This window comes from Lissotriton helveticus, chromosome 7 (assembly GCF_964261635.1).
Source record: "Lissotriton helveticus chromosome 7, aLisHel1.1, whole genome shotgun sequence".
NCBI lineage: Eukaryota > Metazoa > Chordata > Amphibia > Caudata > Salamandridae > Lissotriton > Lissotriton helveticus.
The window spans coordinates 1409650168-1409670987 of NC_136068.1; the positions used below are offsets into that span (position 1 = coordinate 1409650168).

General features: G+C 45.7%; 1 protein-coding gene across 1 annotated transcript in view; it reads right to left on the reverse strand.

Annotated features, from left to right (window-relative positions):
- The window catches only part of DNAH9 (dynein axonemal heavy chain 9), a 1695107-nt gene that overhangs the window by 1126329 nt on the left and 547958 nt on the right, over positions 1–20820 (reverse strand). Inside the window, exons 24-25 of the mRNA XM_078654721.1 lie at positions 4654–4779; positions 649–888 (exon numbers count right to left, since the gene is read on the reverse strand). Coding sequence (XP_078510847.1) covers positions 649–888; positions 4654–4779 — 366 coding nt within the window. The remainder of the gene's footprint in view (positions 1–648; positions 889–4653; positions 4780–20820) is intronic.

The following is a 20820-nucleotide window of genomic DNA, read 5'->3' on the forward strand; positions in this document are numbered from 1 at the left end:
TGCCAAAGGGGTTGCTTTTTCAAAAGATGCCACTCACCCAGTCTGAGTGCCAGTAATCTCTGTTTTAGGTACAGGGGATATGTAAATGCTAGGTATGGTGGAAGAGAGGCCAGCTGGTAAAAGTTGATTACTGCCCATGCGTGCTTGTGTTTAGTGAGGATTGCCTTGTGTGAAGAGTAGGAACACAATTGAGTACGCTTCTTAATACTTATTCTGAAAACTGTTTTACTTGGATTAAGGTTTCTTCCACAGTTCACTTGCTAATAGTTGCTGCAAGCATTCATGAAAAAAATGACTATATGACCCACCAGGATTGCTAGAGTGGATATGTAACCATAGCAGGGACTCGAGGGAACCGGCTTTAGCCTGCCTCAACTTGGGCACAATACAATATCCTTCCAATCAAGCACCCCTACACTGCATAGTGAGACACCACTCTCCATAATTTGCTTTGTGACCTCAAAATGGGGTATGAAGTGCTGCATAAATTCTACTACTTCTACCGCAAGCTAATAACCATGTTGGTGATACTGGAGAAAAGGGTTTATTAGACTACATTGGCTTCAATACGTTCCCAAGTGCTTCATTTAGTTAGGATGACAAATATGGTATCAATGTGTCATAAATTATTCAAAAGTAGCCACTAACCTTCTGAGCTATCATCTTGGCGACAACATCCCTAGCGTGGACATCAATTGTGCAGATGGTCATAATTTTCTGTCGATCTCCTTTGGAAAGTTGCCCGATCAGCATTGTGATGAGAGTATTCAGCTGATTCACTTGCTTCTTGTAATATTCCTTCATGACATTTTCATAGCCTTCTTCTAGTCGTGCAAATGAAATACCAACTTCCGTGGTCCACCAGATTTGAGTACAAGTTAATGCCACCTGTAGAGATACAAGGATGGAATTAACAATAGGGCATACAGTGGGAATGCATGGGCTCTATTTCTCAAGAAGGAATACTATGGATTCATTAGCTTCTTGTTATCATAAATTTAGTAACTTTTAGGCTACATTTTTTAGGTCATTCCTATGGAACAACTATATTAAACTATGGAAAAGAAAGCATTTGCAGTAAGACAATAAAATACTTTACATGTGGACTACATAAGGAAACAGATACATAACAGAAAAAGTAAATTAGTCATATCAGATTATATTAATATAAGTTTAATTCAGTTTTCAAAGCACTCATTTGCTAAAAACAATGAGCCCTTGCTACAAATGTCTCCTAGACAATTAAAATAACAGTATTAAAATTCAATGGTAATCAGTTATAAGGATTTGTGGTCAAATCTTAGAGTCATGCCTTCTTTGTTGATGCCCCTCCCTAATGACTAACAATGAACCCCCTGATGTGTCAGACATCCCCTTCCTCCTTGCCCTGGCCCCAGCCTGTCTGGGTTCACAAAAGACTAGTGATGAACTCTTTGTGAGAGTGCTCAGGCAAAGCCTTTGTGATGTGTAAGTGTGGTAGGTGATTGCTCTTTCCCTCTGTCAACTCAGTGGCCCATCCTGGCAATACCTATCTTCCCATTGTCTCACCGCTAAACCCTTAAGTGAAAGTTTTATGTACTTGATTTAAAAAAAGATGGGGTCATAAAAGCCCAAGTTGTAATTGTTAGACCTATAGTTGTTTCCCTAACTTTTTGCCTTCATCCCTCCTGTGTTGCTGAGGTAATTCTTGCTGGCTTTAGAACTCTGTGCTTTTTACAGCTGCTAACCAGTCATAAGTACTTGTGCTCTCTCCTTAAAACAGGGTAGAACGGGCTTACACCCAATTGTCACAGCTAATTTACTTGTAAGTCCCTAGAAAAGTGGTACTACATGTACTAAGGGCCTCTGAATTAAATGCTACCAGTGTTCCTGTAGCATTGATTGTGTGACCCACGTAAGTAGCCCTTCAAACATGTCTCAGGCCTGCCATTGCTGTCTGCATGTGCAGTTTTTAAACTGTCATTTCTAAGTAAACATTCTCACAGGCCCAAACCTTCCATTTTAAAACATATGTCACCCCCTATAGTAGGCCCTGAACTGCCCAGAGCGCAGGATGCAGAGTATTTAAGTAGTACATGTACTTTTAAGTTTTACATGCCTTGGTAGTGAGACATTCCTAAATTAATTGTTTGCTTCTGGAAGGTCTAACTCTGCCAAAGGCTAACAGTGAAGTTACCTTATTACATCTAAAAAACTGGAACTGCCAACTGGGAGCAAGTAGACAGGTCAAGTTTGGTGTCTAAATTGTAATTAAAAGCCCATTTAACCCCTTGGCTGCGGCGGTAATTCCGCCGCAGTGCTGGGGGGAGGAGGGGGAGCGTGATGCTGCCATGCTCGTGACAGAACCATGCCATCATGAGTCACGGGCGAGCTGTGCTCATGACGGCGTGGTTCAATCACGACCCCGCCCACTCACTAATTCGCCCGCACAGGCGGGGAATCAGTGCGGCATGGGCGGAGCAGCCACAGCATGACGGAACCATGCCGTTATGAGCACACGCCACACCTGCTCCCTGCCACCTGAGAGACTATTGCCTTATCCTGCGACCTCGCCACGTAATCATCATACACCATCTGTAATCTATGATTATAATGCTTCCTTGTATTCACCCACCCCGCTGGTACCTTGCACCCCCTCACCAATGTACAGTACTCGTGTGATATCCTGCCTATTGTATGACTCTTGACTCTGTAAGCTCTCTGATGTACAGGTCTCCTGTGACGACCTGCCTTTTGTATTACTCTATGAATCAGTAAAGCGCTCTGATACCTTCTCGGGTCAAGTTTGCGCTCTATAAAACCTTAAAATAAATAAATATAAATAAATAAGGGGTTAATGGTAAAGTCGGATTTACAATTACAACGTTGGAATTGGCTCTTTTTAAATATTGCCATTTTCTTGTCCTAGCCATTTGGTGCCTGTAGCCTGATCCTGGGTCACATGACTAGGTGTAGCTGGCAGATGGTCTTTGTGTATTGCTCCCAGGCAGAGAGACAATGGGAAGATAGGTATTGTCAGGATGGGCCACTGAGTGGACAGAGGGAAAGAACAATCACCTACCACACTTACACGTCACAAAGGCTTTGCCTGAGCACTCTCACAAAGAGTGTATCACTAGTCTTTTATGACTCCAGACAGGCTGGGGCCAGGGCAAGGAGAAAGGGGATGTCTGACACCTCAGGGGGGTGGAAACCTCTAAAAGTTTCCTCCTCTTCAAAGTGGGCAACAGGTATAAATGTTGGGCTTTTACATCCAACCATTCAGTACACTTCTGGACCTGTGTACTCTACCACGAAGGACTGCTGTGCTGCTGAAAGGACTGCCACTCAGCTGGACTGCTGCTCTGAAAGGACTGTTGCCCAACTGTGCTGACCTGATTCCCTACTGCCCTCTTGCCTAGGTGACAAAGATTGGACCTGCTTCTTTAAACCCAGGAACCCAGAGTGACTCCAAGGGCTAGTTGGCCGGCCTCCTGATCCGAAGCCACAGAGACATAACAGAGTTCGAAGAACCTTGAATTTAGAACCTGGATTCTGCCATCTGTGACTCCTACCCTGGCAAGTGGTGCCACCTCAGTCCTTGACCCTCAGAAGTGGACCTGAAGGTGTTCTGCCAGCCCAGCGGTGGACCCATCAGAACAGATGCATCTCATCTATTGCAAGGCACAACTCCGAGCAGAACTGATGCATCGTCTTGCTGCGTGGACCTTCCCAGCACAAAGACTTCGCATTACAACCCCAACAGAACCTCTGCTGCACGATGCATCACTGATGCAGGTGTCTCATCGATGGCAGCCTCCATTACAATGCTGAATTCCATATCGGAAGCCCCTCGATGAAGGACTTCACATTGTAAGCCCATTGTCAATGGCCTCTTCAATGACACTGCGCAACGCATTTCTGATCCTGGTCTTGCATCACCTCAGCAGCATAATGCATCCTCGACGCAGTACTCCACAACTCTTCACAACCAGGACTTAAGGTACTCTTGTTCAGCAGGGCTAACTGGGTCCCTGTAGACAGCCCTCACTCATGTTTAGCCTGAGCTTGTGATTCTGTGCCATTCCAGCACAACCAGATATCCTCAGTTGCCACTTTGGGCTTTTCAGTGCTATTTTCACAGAAATCTTGAAAACTGCATCTTTCTGGTTCTACTGATTGGAATTTTGTTGTTATAGTCAAATTATTTATTAAAATTTACTCTAATTTTCGAATTTGGTGTGGGACTTTTCTTGTGTTGTTTGTTCACTTTATTACTGTTTGAAATGCTGCAAAAACACTTTACACATTCCCTCTAAGTTAAGCCTAACTTCTCAGTGTCAAGCTACCAGAGGGTTGAGTTCAGGTAAATTTGGGTTTTGCTTGTGCCCCACCCTGATAAGGATTGTATTTCAGGCTTGAGTAGGGTTTCACACCCCTCAACCAATAACCCCGTTTCTTATAGTAATGATGAGCAAGATTAGTGTAGGTTACTTAGCGATAATGCTGTCCAGCCATGTTCATGACTGTACTCAAATAAGCATTGACCATCATAATACAAAGACATTGGACTCATAAACAAAGTAGAGGATGAGCCCTGACTCCCAGGATCTTTTATTGACATTATAATTTACAGATGGGGAAATCATATTAAACTTAGGGGCTGCAAGATACCTGTGCTGGATAGTCAAAGAGCCACTGCTCTCTTGGCTTCTCTTCATAGGCGGTAACAGCTTCAGTCATCTCGTGTCTGACTGTTGCCCTCATCGCATCCAGTACCCGGTTCAGCCACGTCTCAACCTGGAAGAAACAATTTCAAGTTGCATGTAAATTACAGCAGAGAGTATCAAAATGATCAACAGACCTGATAACTAGAAGTAATGCAAGATTTTAAAAGTGAAGTGTATAATACCTAAAATAGGAATACAATATAATGTGCTTCAGAAAGCCACAACTTACAACCATATTACGAAAATGTAAGAATAGCTGCTGTTAAAAGTTTAAATTAAGCTTTCTCAAATTGATGTTGTGGCAACAGTTTACTATATGTTTAGCTAATATTTTTAACTCTGCATAACTGTGTGCCAATCGACTCTCATTGTTATTAAATTGTAGCTGGAGGCCATAATAATTAAGAGATGAATGTGAGCATTTTGGGACCCATCAGATGTGAGGACATGGTAACCCAGTTACTGAGAGTAAAAGCAAGTACACAACCAGCTTTAAAAGCAAAACAAATGTGTTACGTTATTAAAAATAGAATTTTACAATGCAATCGTACATATGTTGAAAATAGCAATGTATATGCACATAAGCGGCGTTCATTTGTGTTCGCTGTACCTCTTGTCGTAAGCAGAATGGATATTGCAAAACACTGACTGTGTTATCCCGCCAGCATAGACCCATGCACACATATATACAACAGCCATTTTAGGTACCATGGTCTCTCTGTTTGCGATCGATCATCAGCCCCTTCCCTGACCCTGCAAGCATCCCCCATGCACCCTGACCGCCCCCGCTCTCACATGCACAAGTCGTGAACCCTCCCCTCCCGCATGACTCTGTCTCTGGGAATCACACCCCGCGCCTGACCAACACCTCCTTTTCTTCCATGAATACCCCTCCTTTTATGACCCCTTCCTCTGAGCCTGATTGTCTGCACGGACCGCTGGTCATCCCTCAGCCTGAGGATACAGTTTATTGCCCACTACTGTATGCACTCGCCCCTCTTCAAAGGGGGCTACTATTGATCATGACCTCCCCACCCCCTGAGATTCGATCAGGCGCACACATTCTAAAGGAATCAGCAGAACACTCAGCTGCGTGACAGCCCCCTCCTATTGTATGGAGGATAAGGGCCCCTACTGTAGCCACGTGTTGGAATATCTTCATACTTCACAATGTCTTGATTGTAATGAAGGATGTCTGTGTGCCATAAACCTGTGTATAAAAGACGAAGCCTCAGAGAAACTTGTTAGAGCACCTCCTGAAGACACTATGAGAGTGTCCGAAATGACAGGCTCTCCTCATGAGAAATAAACTCTGTTCTTGTTTCCCTGCTTCCAGCGCCCGTCTCTTTATTTGGTAATTGTTCAAGATGGGAACTAAGAGGCGTCCTGCGCCAGCAGCCTGGGCATCAGGTATGTTATGGGCTGACTTTTCCACAATTGGCGCTCCAACGCGGGGTCCATCAGCGACATAAGGTCCGGTAAGAGAGGTCCAGACGATGGGGTGAACATCTAAACGATTGGAGTATACCTGCCTTGAGAGGGCCCTCGTCCGGCTGCCGATTGAATGAACTTCACCGATTCCGAACGGATCTCTCTCAAGTGACCTATTGTCCTGACTGGAATCCCACAGGAATGCTGCGGTAAAAACATGGAGAAAGAGAACGATCGGGTGCTGGAAAAAGGAAGGCGAAGAACTGTCCACACGGTCCGGTCCGGGTAAGGTTAAGTAGGACGTCTTTACGTCTGATTGGTAGGATGGCTTTATCCATCTGATTGATTGATTGATTGTTGATATTGGAAACGGTATTTAGATACTGGTATTGTTCATTGATTGGTTCATTTAGCCTTGGGTGCTACTTGAAGTATTGGTTCTCTTGGAGACATTCTCTGTTTGCAAACAGCGACAGATAGGAACGTCTCTCTCTCTTTGCAAATAGTGAAGGATAGGTAATGCGGACTTTTGTCCCCCATTGTAATCCGTCATACCTATTTTTCTCCCCATTGATTGTTTGTTATCGATCTTTATCGATTATTGCTCTTTGAGATATTCCCTGTCTACAAACAGGGAAGAATAGGAATATTCTGTCCCCCCTTTGCAGATAGTGAAGGATGGGTAATGCAGACTTTTGTCCCCTATTGTAATCCGTCATGCCTATTTTTCTCCCCACTGATTGATTGTTTGATCGAGCATTGAATTGTTCGAAGTTGGCTCTCTTAAGGATCTTCTCTGCCTACAAACGGGGAAGAATAGGAATATTCTCTCTCCCTTTGCAGATAGTGAAGGGTAGGTAACGCAGGCTTTTGCCCCCATTGTAACCCGTCGTGCCTATTTCGTTCCTCATTGATTTGATTGGTTGTCCGAACATTGACTGTTTGGAATTTGTTCTTTTTGGAGGTATTCTCTGTTTGCAAATAACATAGAAAAGAAATACTCTGTCTAGTCTTTGCAAGTAGTGAAGGGTAGGTAATGCGGACCTTTGTCCCCCGTTGTAATCTGTCATGCCTATCTACTCCCCACTGATTGATAAACCAGTTCCACCCGGACCATTTACTAGAGGTAGGTCATCTGGCCCGACCAGAGAGCACCCCTAGTGAAAAGGACATATGCAATAATAATGAAGTGATCACTGTATCCTGTTAACAGAAACTTTAGCACGAAACAAACTAGAAAGAAAGGAATAGGAAAACGAAATCAGTAGGCCACTGATGAAATTTTTATTAAATAACGAATAAGGAAACGATAACAATACTTAATGATAAAACATATGATTGTCCTAGAAACAAGAAACGTTAGAAATAAGCCTGTAATAAGAAACATGAAAATGATAAGAGAAGCCAGGCTTGACATTGCGACGGCCACGAGGCAATGAGGCTTCATCGCCCCTCACTGCTCCAAACATGTCTGTCCCACCGCCTGCCACGCCCCAATAACGGCAACCTGGGAAAGATACAAGTCAGCAGACATCCGCCCCCATTCTGGAAACTCCCAAAGTGCAACAGGTTTGCGGCTACGCCCAGCCGGAAGACGAGATCTTCAACACATGTAGGGCGGGTCCTGCTGCCAGCCGTCGGCCGGAGGTCATCGCATGAGGTGGGCCTGAGGAGAGGCCGGGGCCGACGGGATCCGGCCGCGGTGGCGGCTGCGACAACACTGGAGAGTTGTAGGGGGGAATGTCCATGCCCCGACCCCCCCCTCTCTCAGACAGTCTGGACCAGCTTCCATAAGAGGCCTGGGGGTGGAGAGGCCACTACGCGAATAGCCCGAAGACGGCACCACGCGCCAAGGTCTGTCCCCAGGATGAACCAAGGGACCCGTTCCTGGGGCCGTGGCGAAGAGCGTCCGGCCGCCATCAATCGGAGGCCCGGCCCGAAACGTACTAGGCGCCACTTCTTCTATAATGGCTGCGACAACACTGGGGGGGATGTCTTGCCTATGCCTCCGACCCCCCCCTCTCTCATCGCCTGGTCCGACCATCATGTATATTAGCGCCGAGGAAAACGGCGTGGGGTGCGCTGGGAGGGAGAGACGGCGCGAACGAGTCTCTCCCACCTCCCCAGGTGGAGGTCCCCAGGGGCACCCCCAACGCTCCACTCACCCGACATGGGTTCGCCCACTCGTAAAATGGCGGACGATCCTGCTGGAGCGGGCCCGGGGTGAAGAGATGGCCCGGCTGCTTGTTGATTAAGAAACGAGTCCCACCATCATAAAAGTTCTCCTCGACCTTGAAGATTCTATAGGAGCCGCGGGAGTCCCCGACCCCCGCAGACACCCCCGATGGGGAATGACTGCCATGATTGCCCACGGAACGATGAAAATGTAGCCGCGAGACGTCGGCGCTCCCATGCCGGCGCCAGCCTCAGTTTGAATGACTAGAATCCTGCAGACTACAGTTCGGATCAGTTCCGGTGAAAACCCAGTATGACCCGGTAGGAAAATTGTTGCCTCCCTCCCCCTTTGACTGATGGTTCAGACCACCGATCCTTTCTTTTGCCCTTTAACGGAAATTTTGGACTGCCGAAAGAGGCTCTGGGCCAACCACGAGTTAGTGGAGATTTAGACTATGCCTGGATCTGCCTGGTTGCACCCAAAATGGCGCCGGTACAAATGAAACTTTCAACTCCTTGTTGTACCCCGATTGCTCAGCCTTGGTGTCATGGGATATGTATGTAGTTTTTAAACATATGGATTGATATAGGATGTGTACTGATTATATGTTCGGACAATGGATTGATATAGGATGTATACTGTCAGTTCGGACAATGAATTGATATGGGATGGGTACTGATTATGTGTTCGGACAATGAAGGACAATGAATTGACATGAGATGGGTACCGATTGAACAGTCGGACAATGAATTGTTGTTAAGTTTTGACGCATCATGATTATTGAAAGTTCGAATTTCAACACTTATGATACTCGCTCACACTGAAGTTTCGATATGATTATATTGCACTTGTCGCACTTTTTATTATGAAATTAACGACCACCGACTCTATTAGGTTTTCCACTAATAAGTGTCCCCACATGTACAGTTCCAGCCTGCTCCGTGGCCGGCCCACGGGGTTGTAGGTCCGTATGTGTGCACCGGCATTCTTATTAAAGATTTTTTGGGAAAAAGCAAACGCAGTTGTCACGCGTAAATTGGTAAGTTTCAAATAAATGACTACTGTTTCCGATGTAACTAAATTACAGGTGGAATGGCTCAGCTCGATTAGTTAAGAGTTAAAAAGTATAGTGCTCAGAAATATTGCAAATATGAATGGCCCAGGTTTTTGTTGTATGTGTTTTGCAATTTTTGTACAGCCAAAAGCAACCGCTAAAGATCCTGGTATTTAGCCTATACTTTATATGCTACCTGTATAAGAAAAGTCACACTATCGGTCCACCTGGGCTTGAACGCCCAGTTGGCAGGGACTGCATCCCATGGAGATAGGCCGAGTATGCAGTAAGTAAAAGCCTTTCTGGGTTTATGCGCGCTAATGTGTCTATCAATGTAGCCCCTGCCCCCTTCTTTTTTCCTCTCTCTGCAGGTCACATCGGAATGTCGATTAATGTACGAAAATGGTGATCTAGCGGACGAAGAGACGGGAAAGAGAGTTTGATTATGGTACCTAACCGCGACAAACCCCGAATAATGCAACCAAAAATGACGTACAATAATGAATACATTCCTACGTTTAACTAAATAGGGAAAGTTTAAGGAATATTCCGAGGTAAGGTTTACACAAGTATCCTCCGCCGGGAGGACTAGGAATATTGCCAATATTTAAAAACCTACTACCTCCTTTTTCGCATCCTCATAGACATGTAACTCCAAGCTGCCCCATTGTTCTCCAACTGACACCAACTGTTGTCTCAGCCTGGAAACACATTTGCTAAAATGACTCGAAAATACCACCGTGAGCATTAGCCCGACCAGGTTAGTTCATGACCAATTGGCAGAGGCGTAAGTGTGTGCAACCCCAACCTCCAGTGAAGGCAGCCGACAATAAAAAGAAAAAAAAAGTAAAGAGAGCTTAGGATGCTGAGAATGCGCAGCGTACAGGAAGAGATCATTTTGGCCAATAACTGTTCTATGTTTTGTCTTGGATTTTTGTATATAATGCATGCACTGTCTCCCCCGTCTGAGTTTGTGTACGTGATGTATAGATCTACGTCATCCCTCTGCCTGTGTTTCCGTATTGCTTAACCCCCGCTGTTCTGTGTTGTGTGCGCACTGAATGGACCATTATTGTACACGCTTCTCTCTCTCTCTCTCTCTCTCCCTCTCTCTCTCTCTCTCTCTCTCTCTCTCCACGTCATACGTGTACTAAATGGTTCGTTTAGAGTGCGGGCGACTCTCTCTCTCTCTGAGGGTCCCCCTGTTCCCTCCTCCCTTGTGGTAACGTTGTGCCTCACCGGCACAAACCTAATTGGGTCTCTTCGAACACAGAGGTGTTCGGCAAAATTGACAGGAACTAAAACGATCGTAACTTGCCATATTACTACCTCTCCTTTCTGCAAAATGATAGAACCCGAGTTGGTAATGAAAGAAAGGACAGGTAAGACGACTGATGTCCCCTAATCTGGCCTTTTTGTAGGGGGACTATAACGTCAATGGTCTTCTGTTTTTCAGTTTGTTAGAAATGCAATCCCCAACGCCCAGATTGCCCCACCCCTCTGCACTTAAGTGCGAATGTCCAAAGCGTCCCCGCTTCTCCCGATTGACCCCAGCTCCATATCAGCTATCCCCGAAGTATAATTGATGACCTTGGTTAACTATCGCTCCCCAAGTAAAGCATGTTTCACCTCTGTCCCCTCCCTCATGATGATAACCCCCTGCTTGCAAGATTTAGCCGACCCCGAAGGGAAATGTAAGATTGTCAGTACCTAGTCCGATTTCTCTCCGCGTACGTCATGTATGAACGCCAGATAGAAAGTACGAATTCAGTGGAAATGTCCTCCTACATACTCCATAAGTGGTGACTACTGACTGTAACCGATGAACTTATTCCCTACCTACTTAGGGTTGGGGACGGAATTGAGATGTATAAATGTCTTCTCCTGCCAGTTTTTCTAAAAACTTGTTTTGTACCCATTCAAAGATACAATCACCGGAGGAGAGGAGCTGGACGTGACGCACAGCCTGGCCACAGATCATGAAGCACATGTGACCGCAACCAAAGGTGGAGCCGCAGAGCAACGAGACGCGGGACGAGGCACAACTCTCAAACTCGGCAGATGAAGGAATGAAGGGCTGCCTTGAAGCCCTCGACTTGCTGACCCACTCGTGCCTGAAGTCCCCGTCCCCTTTTGAGTCCGACTGATGGGCCTGCCTGCTCGTTGTCCTTTGCTCCCTTGGTCCCTTGGTGTGTTCAAAGATCTGGCCCCACTCCCCCCTCTCTTCCCTCGATTATTCAACAAACTCACCCTTTTTCGCATAAGTTTTGACTATAGAATTAGGTTTTGCCACGGAAGAAGAAAAGACACGCAGGTGCCCAGCATAAGGCACCCCTAAGAAGATCAGTTAGGAAACAGGACTGTGATCTAACAGCAGAGGACTGATCGCACCCTGCAACGCGTAAGGATGATTCCGAGCTGGACTTATAGCTCCACCGCCGGTGCTCAAAAGCGCCAACGAAAAGAAAACGGACTACCAGAGTCTACCAGTGGTGGCTCGTCGTTTAAAAGACATTTTCACTAAGACCCCCCCCCTTCCTGAACTTTCTACCCACCCCTTGACTAGTTGCTTACATCGAACTGAATTCCTCCCTCAAACAATTTTTTTTATTGCTTTCAAAAATGTTTAATCGGTCACTCAAGTCCAAAAGTCTCATATAGCACTTTTTACTGTATGTTGATGTCACTGGAGAGAAAATGAGAACTTGATTTTATAATGTGTCGGAACATTTTTCCTTGACTGACCCCGACTAAAGTATTATGCCGATCTCTAGACTTGCATGAATAACCCAACAAATGAAATTCATACGTACCACATTTCGCCAATCGTTGTGACTACATATGGTTATACTCAATCTGCTAGCATTTACGAACGTTATTTCATTGGCCACACATGGCTATATGTACACTCCGTCAGTTAGGGTAAACACAAAAGAACTAGCTTATGTTAAAAAGCGGCGACTGTTGAAAATAGCAATGTATATGCACATAAGCGGCGTTCATTTGTGTTCGCTGTACCTCTTGTCGTAAGCAGAATGGATATTGCAAAACACTGACTGTGTTATCCCGCCAGCATAGACCCATGCACACATATATACAACAGCCATTTTAGGTACCATGGTCTCTCTGTTTGCGATCGATCATCAGCCCCTTCCCTGACCCTGCAAGCATCCCCCATGCACCCTGACCGCCCCCGCTCTCACATGCACAAGTCGTGAACCCTCCCCTCCCGCATGACTCTGTCTCTGGGAATCACACCCCGCGCCTGACCAACACCTCCTTTTCTTCCATGAATACCCCTCCTTTTATGACCCCTTCCTCTGAGCCTGATTGTCTGCACGGACCGCTGGTCATCCCTCAGCCTGAGGATACAGTTTATTGCCCACTACTGTATGCACTCGCCCCTCTTCAAAGGGGGCTACTATTGATCATGACCTCCCCACCCCCTGAGATTCGATCAGGCGCACACATTCTAAAGGAATCAGCAGAACACTCAGCTGCGTGACAGCCCCCTCCTATTGTATGGAGGATAAGGGCCCCTACTGTAGCCACGTGTTGGAATATCTTCATACTTCACAATGTCTTGATTGTAATGAAGGATGTCTGTGTGCCATAAACCTGTGTATAAAAGACGAAGCCTCAGAGAAACTTGTTAGAGCACCTCCTGAAGACACTATGAGAGTGTCCGAAATGACAGGCTCTCCTCATGAGAAATAAACTCTGTTCTTGTTTCCCTGCTTCCAGCGCCCGTCTCTTTATTTGGTAATTGTTCAAGATGGGAACTAAGAGGCGTCCTGCGCCAGCAGCCTGGGCATCAGGTGTGTTATGGGCTGACTTTTCCACACATATATGTGTACTACTTGGAAAAAGCCCACTTCTCTATCTTATTAGGACATTACAATGTTAAGAGCTGTGCTGAAGACAAAAGAGTGTTAGAGAGCCAATTAGGGTTGGCATATATCTTCTGTTCCAGCACTTCAATACTTGTGTTCTGTCTCTCCCATGTTTCATTTAGGGCGTTCTACCCTCAGTGAGCAGAATGTTTAATACTATTATAGCCGTTCTGTCTCAAACTACAATGGGCATTAAAGGTTTGTCCACGGTTAAAGCCCCTTACTCTGCTTGGGTTTAAAACTAGAGTACAAGGCCTATAACAATGTAGTCCTCAGGACCGGGCTACAAATTTAAACTTTATTGCCCACACGAAGGGCAATAATGACTGTTTATTGCCTTCTCTTATAATTATGGGCCCAAACAGCAGGTGAGGGACATAATGATGGGAAGATAATTAAAAGTCTGTATCGACCTACAGGCAAGGGTAATAAGGCTATTAACATTCCCCAAATCCTAACAGCTCCTCTGCACCACAGTAGCAGCATCTCTTGGATCAGAAGCCGGTCTCACTGCCACTCGGTGCTGGCACATCCTCTTCCAAACATGCCAGTTCCATTATTTTTTTTAAGCTTTCTTATTTTCATTAGGGCTTGCATTTCCTTTTTGATATAGAAGGGGGATCAATCAGAGAAGGCATGCAAATATTGCCATATCTATGAGGGTGGGTGGGAGGTGCTCATGCCTTTATAAAGAAAAGGAGCCATCCTACTTATGACGGAAACTGGCTGGTTATGGAGTGAGAGAAAATGCCTTTTTTGCGTGGACACTACCATCTTGTTCTCAATTTTATTGCTGGTTTTTGGACTATGCACTCTAGCCATTTGTGTTCAGCGTCCAGTATTTGTGCTCTAAACCCTAACACATTTAAAAATGTGTTTATTTAACTTTCCTATAAGAAAAGAGTATATGGTGCAGAAAATACACCAATGGCAGGGTAGCTGAACTGTAATATCTGAACTGCAGCACTTATTATGCCATTCCCTCTTGTGACAAAGGAAAATATGGCTTCAGGACTACCATTGTGATGTATAGTAAGTTGTACTGTATAGTTTGCGGATTAACTTGCTGTAACAATGTCTGGACCTTTACGGGTCATGAACACGGTGTCAGTAAATGTAGGTGTTTACTGACACCGAGTCCGTGACCTATCCCGTTATTATATATACATCTACTCCAGAAGCAGTTTTTAGGAACAAGGGTCCCTTGGCAAGAATGATAAAGTAATTACCATGGATACAACTATAAGTTCCATGAATAGTTTAGATAAACAGGCTCAAAATTATCTATTTTCAAAACATATGTTCAACTAAAAGGTTTATATATGTAGGAAGTTCCACCGCTGGAGTAATTTTGAGAAACAAATCACGAAAAAGACAGGTGTAAAATGACAAAAGAAAAAAAGCATCTAAACACATACAGGCAAGCAAAAAATTCAAATAGCAACTAACGATAGTATAAAATACATAGGTCACTTTGGTATGGCAAAAAAAACACTACTGCACCCAGAGAAAAAGTGATTTAAACTATAGTATTGACGGGTCAGAATGTAAGTCGACAGTGTTTCAATCCCATTAGGGAGATGGGATCATCATCAGGACTAAGATCAGTTGCGTGTCCAATTATCAAGGTCACTTGAAAATCGGCCTGTGATTTTTGTAACAATCTATAATGGCATACAACAGGTCACATAGAATTTGTGACTGTGAAAAATTCCTTCTAAATAAGGATATGAACCACCTGAAATGAAAAAGTAGGAAGACAAAAAGAAAGAAAAAAGAGCGTGAGAAGGATGAACTGCATTGATTAATTAAACATCAAGATGAGGGGAGCTGCAGGGTGTGTTTTGGACGCAAACCACCATGTCATTTACTGCTTTTTACGTAAAAAGTCCTGATGATGATAATTGAAACACTGTCGACTTACATTCTGACCCGTCAATACTATAGTTTAAATCACTTTTTCTCTGGGTGCAGTAGTGTTTTTTTTGCCATACCAAAGTGACCTATGTATTTTATACTATCGTTAGTTGCTATTTGAATTTTCTGCTTGCCAGTAAAATGGGATGCATTTAAAAAAAAAACGGTACTGTTTAATTTTTTAAGAGTATGCAGTAGTGCATCAGACCACTGCCTGCTCTTAAAAAATATTTTCAATGCGAGTCACAAAGGGGAAGGCGTTCCGTGGGGACTCCATCCCATTTGCCAGTGGCTTACCAACCATTTGAAATGGGTGGTAAACTGCCAGTGTTTTGTGGCCGCAATTGCAGTCGCAAAACAATCTTACATTGAAGTGCAAGTCCCTATTTAGTGAGTCGGCAATAGGTGAACGACTCGCAAAATAGGGTTTGTAAATAGGGCAGCCCTTTTTTGAAGTTTAAAATGACCCGATTTCCCGACCGGTCACACATCTGGCCCTAAATGCATCTAAAGGGCCGGGAAAAAAATGGATACTTGAGCAACCTTTGGAAAGCAATGATGCATACAAATAAGTATAAACATTTGCGATGGTGGAGCACCTAGAACTTTTATAGTTCTTTTTTCTTAGATAGCTTGGCTAGACTGACGAAAATTGCAGTACTCATTCAAGTTTATAAAACCCAACACCTTTTTGTATTGAATGCATTGGATTTAGATGGTAGAAAGCTAATTTGTAACTGACGCTCATGAGGGCCTAGGCTCAACATCCCAATTTAAACCAGAGTGATCCACTTTTGAGGTTTCAGTTAAAGTGTACTTAACTCCAGGACCCTTCAGACCTTCAGTAGTCAGCATTTATATGTTAGGATCATTCTGTAGCACTATGACATCATTATTAGGCTTATAAGTGGTACTTATCTAGCTGAATTGTATACCTTTTGATTAAGAACTTTCAATACAGTAGGAACTAGCCATAACATACTCAAGGAAGGAGATACATCTGAGCAGTAGCTAAAGGGCTTTCTAAAGGTTTGGCAATCTTCAGGCTAGTATCGACAGGCTTTACCAGCTCTAATAATGTGCCAGTACCGAGTCTCACTAACAAATCTGTTTGTGGCAATGCCCTCTGATGAAGCATTTGATCATCTGACATATTAGACCTCATTTTTGTCAATATAAGAGTGAGGGAACTGCTAAAAAACATAATATGGCGCAATAGGACAAAAGGAAATTCATTTAGATTACCTACAGAACCCATGTAGCGTTTGTGAGGGTCCCTAGCAGCCTGAGACTAGAAATTACAAGAATAGGTAGCACCTTAACAGATGAAGCCCTGTAAGGATGCAACTTAAATTGCCCCTATTGCTCGAAGCACAAAAAAGGAAATGGGACCCAGGAATATGGCTTCACTGCATGAAAAAAGAGTTTCTTGCAGAAGGAGAGCAAATGGGTTGCCAAACTGACCATTTTGCAAAAAAAGAACAGCGCTGAAAGTTTGATGATGGAGTAGGGGATTGCCACTAGATTACTGAAGGAGTGATATGTGCAATGGGACACTATTAAATTACAGTCTCTAGTTGCCATGGAGGGAGTTATACATGGAATAAAGTACCTCATGTGACACACTGTAGGGATATTGCAGGTAATCGAGTAGTTTGTGACCATATAGAGGAACAAGGCCAAAAGCTGAGTTCCTTTATAAGGACTTTGAACCTTGAGGTGACTTGCAATACGCTTATAATATACATTAGGGTATACTTTATTTTTTTAATATATGGGCTCACTATCACCCTTCCTATCAATCGCTTAATTCCTTGATGTGTTGCTCTTTCATGAGAATGAGATAGGATGTTGGTAGCCAGACTACAATTTGAATCTCTAGTGCAGAATTAAACACCAAAAAGCAGATATTTACTGCAATAAAAAGATACTAACATCAGCATAATACAAGTCAGAACTATGTAGTTAATGCAGAGAGCTTCTATCTTTTCTAAAATTACCTAAAGTGGAAAAATAAACATGTTTCCATAAATATCTCCTCTCTGGTTATCACTGTTCATCTAGAAAAACAGAGCAGAAAAAGATAAGGCCACATTTTGTTTTCTGTTTTTAAAGTCCAGCTTTAATTGTGCTTTGTTTCCCGCTTTTCCCCTTGGCTGCTGGCTCTGTCAGCAGGCATTGTGGAGTTAATTGCAATAAGTTGTTACTGTTGAGTGGCGATGTACTTTCTTTATTAGAGCCGACTAGGTGCGTCGAAAGCCGCCTGTAATAAGGAAGTTAGAGACGGGCTTTTATACAGGGATTGCAGATGCCCATATTTTATATTAACTTAAATATTTATTATTATTATAAACTGCTACACTAAGCATTAAGTTGCTTCACAGCGTTTGCTCATGAGAGAATCTTGATGGAAGGAGGCACAGAGTGGAGGAAAAAGGTTTAAAAAATGAAGGATGTTTATGCAGGCACAATGCATGACTGGAGTGTTCTCAGTTATGCCAGGTTTACACAATGTGCTTTCTAAGGGTACTATTTATTGTCATATTCATTTTTATTAATAGTTATAGTAGTATTATTATAATTATCATTTTATCTTAAAATTAGTCTTCGAACACTGAACTTTGTTCAGAAATGTAGATCTAAATCGCCACTGTAGTGGGGATCTAAAAAGGTTTACCTGACAGCGCTGGGTTTCTGTTGCTATGATTTCAAGCCATAATTAACTATCTCTCCTGAAAAAGTCGCACAAAGTATTACTTATTGTCTAGTGCTTGGGTACATTGAGGGACATTAAAATAACAAACACCACATTGGTCTAGTCAACAGTCTAAAAATATTCTAAAACATTATTGCAAAAGTATGGTAATGAACTCAGATGCATTTGAAGGTTCAGAAATACTGTACGAAAAAATATATAAACGTGATATAAAAACGATCTCGACACTAAAGTTGTATAATATTATTGCTGGGCAGCAATGAAAGACCGCAAAACCTCAAAGCGAAAGAAAAGAAGCTTAGCACCCTCTATTCTGGAAATATGACGGGCCCTTTATGTCCCTTAATGATGAGTGACCAGTAAGCCAACAAAACAACCCTGTCTGAGACCAACAGCTCTGTGAACTTTACAAACATTTGGAAACACGGATATTTTCAACTTCTCTGCAGGGTTTGTTCATGCTGCACAAAAGAGTGCCGCGACAAGCCCAAATCTCGTTGATCCTTTCTTTGTCACTGTGAGATATCCAAACAGAAGGACAACATGATCCAGCACACACTTAAGACTACAGATGTCTGAAATGGCCTTCTAACAATAATTCCACTCGATTTTCAAAGATGGTGAAGTTAGCTTGCATCGATTTTCAAAGATGGTGAAGTTAGCTTGTCGATTTTCAAAGATGGTGAAGTTAGCTTGCATAAACACCATATTCTCTCCGCTGTGTGAAAAGTTTTATGATGTTGCAACCTGTGGTTGTTTTAGGGTTCAACCATGTTTACTTTAGACTGTAACTGCGCCCTTGGCCTGGTCGCCCCCACACCCCCTGCCTGCTCCTCCTTAGCTGCTGCCTGAGCCTCGCACTGCACGTCGCCTCAGCCGCCGCAGGGCCGCCGCTGAGCCGCCCCAGCGCCGCCCCAGCCACCGCAGGGCCGCCGCCGAGCCCCCAGGCTTTTCCCGCCGGTTTCCCACGAGACCCCGCCCCCCCCGCCCGCCGATTGGTTCCCGCGCTCCCCGCCTCCCCGCAGACCCTCCCTCCCGGCTCCCCTCTTATGACGCCCCCAGAGCGACCGCGCAGCGGACGCGCGCAACGGGAGCACCGAATGAGCGCCGAAGGTGCGCCAAAGGTAAGCCCGTCTGCGCCCGTCCGCGCCTGGACCGCGCAGTGCCAGGACCCCTGGCCCCCGCAGACCCCAGCCCACCCGCCGGACGTACGACGCCGCCACCCTCAACGCACTCAACACCGGCCGAACCCCTGGATGCTACCGAGCCACCCCGAGACGCTCCCACAGACCCTTCACCTGCCAGTCCTGCAAGTTCACCTGCATCCGGACCTGCACTGCACCAGCACCCACTAAGCCGAACACCAGCAGCAACCACCTCAAGTGCATCCTGCTCAACACCCGCTCCGTCCACAGACACGCCGTCCAACTCTGGAACCTCCTCGACACCACAGCTCCTGACGTCGCCTTCCTCACGGAAACCTGGATGAACGAATCATCAGCGCCCGACATCGCCATCGCCATCCCGGAGGGCTACAAGATCATCCGGAGAGACCGCGACAAACAGACTGGAGGAGGTATCGCCATCATCCACAGGAACAGCATCCGCATCTCGACCAACACCGACGACACCCTGACAACCGCCGAACACCTGCACTTCCAGATCCACACCGACCCCAAGACCACCCTCAGGGGCACCCTGATCTACCGACCCCCGGGACCACGCACTCAATTCAGCGAAGACATCGCCGACTTCATCAGCCCGCACGCCCTCCCCTCCGCCGACTACATCCTCCTCGGGGACATCAACTTCCACCTGGAGAACAACAACGACCGCAACACCACCACCCTGCTTGACAACCTCGCCACCCTCGGACTCAAGCAGCTGGTGACCACCCCCACCCACCTCGCCGGACACACACTCGACGCCGTCTTCTCGTCCAGCAAAGACATCACCTTCAGCCACGCCACTGGACTCCACTGGACGGACCACAGCTGCATCCACTTCACCTTCAGAAAAACCACGGTCCACCACCACCAGCAACAGGCTGCACGAAGAAGCTGGAACAAGATCACAGCCGACCAACTCGCCGCATCCCTGAGCCAGCACCCTCCCGCCAGCTCAGCGAACCCCAGCCAAGCCGCCGACAACCTCACGAAATGGATCTGCACCTGCGCGGACGAACTCGCCCCTCTGAGGACCCCGCCCAGCAGACCCGGAAGCAAGAAGGCCCCGTGGTTCACCGACGAACTCAAGAGCTCCAAGAAGAACTGCTGTGCCCTCGAGAAAGCCTGGAGAAGAGACCCAACACCGGACAACATGACCACCCTCAAGCTCGCCACCCGAAAGCACCATCAATTGATCCACGCCACCAAGAAAACAGCATTCAAGGACCGGCTGGACAACAACGCACACAACAGCAAGGAACTCTTCAACATCGTGAGAGAGCTCTCCAACCCCAACGCCGGAATCAACGACATCACCCCGTCGCAAGACCTCTGCAACTCCCTCGCCTCCTACTTCCACAACAAGATCGCTGACATACACAACAGCTTCAGCACACAAACAACGCTCCCCATGACCACACCAACGCCCCCCACCACCACCCTCAACGCCTGGACACCGATCAACCTCGAAGACACCATCCGCACGATGAACTCCATCCACTCCGGATCTCCAACCGACCCCTGCCCTCACCACGTCCTCAACAAGGCCGACGCTGTCATCGCACCCCACCTGCGGGACATCATCAACACCTCCTTCGACACCGCCACCTTCCCTGAGAGCTGGAAGCACGCCGAACTCAGCGCTCTACTAAAGAAACCAACGGCTGACCCCACCGAACTCAAGAACTACCGCCCCATCTCGCTCCTCCCGTTTCCAGCCAAAGTCATCGAGAAGACAGTCAACAAGCAACTGGCAGC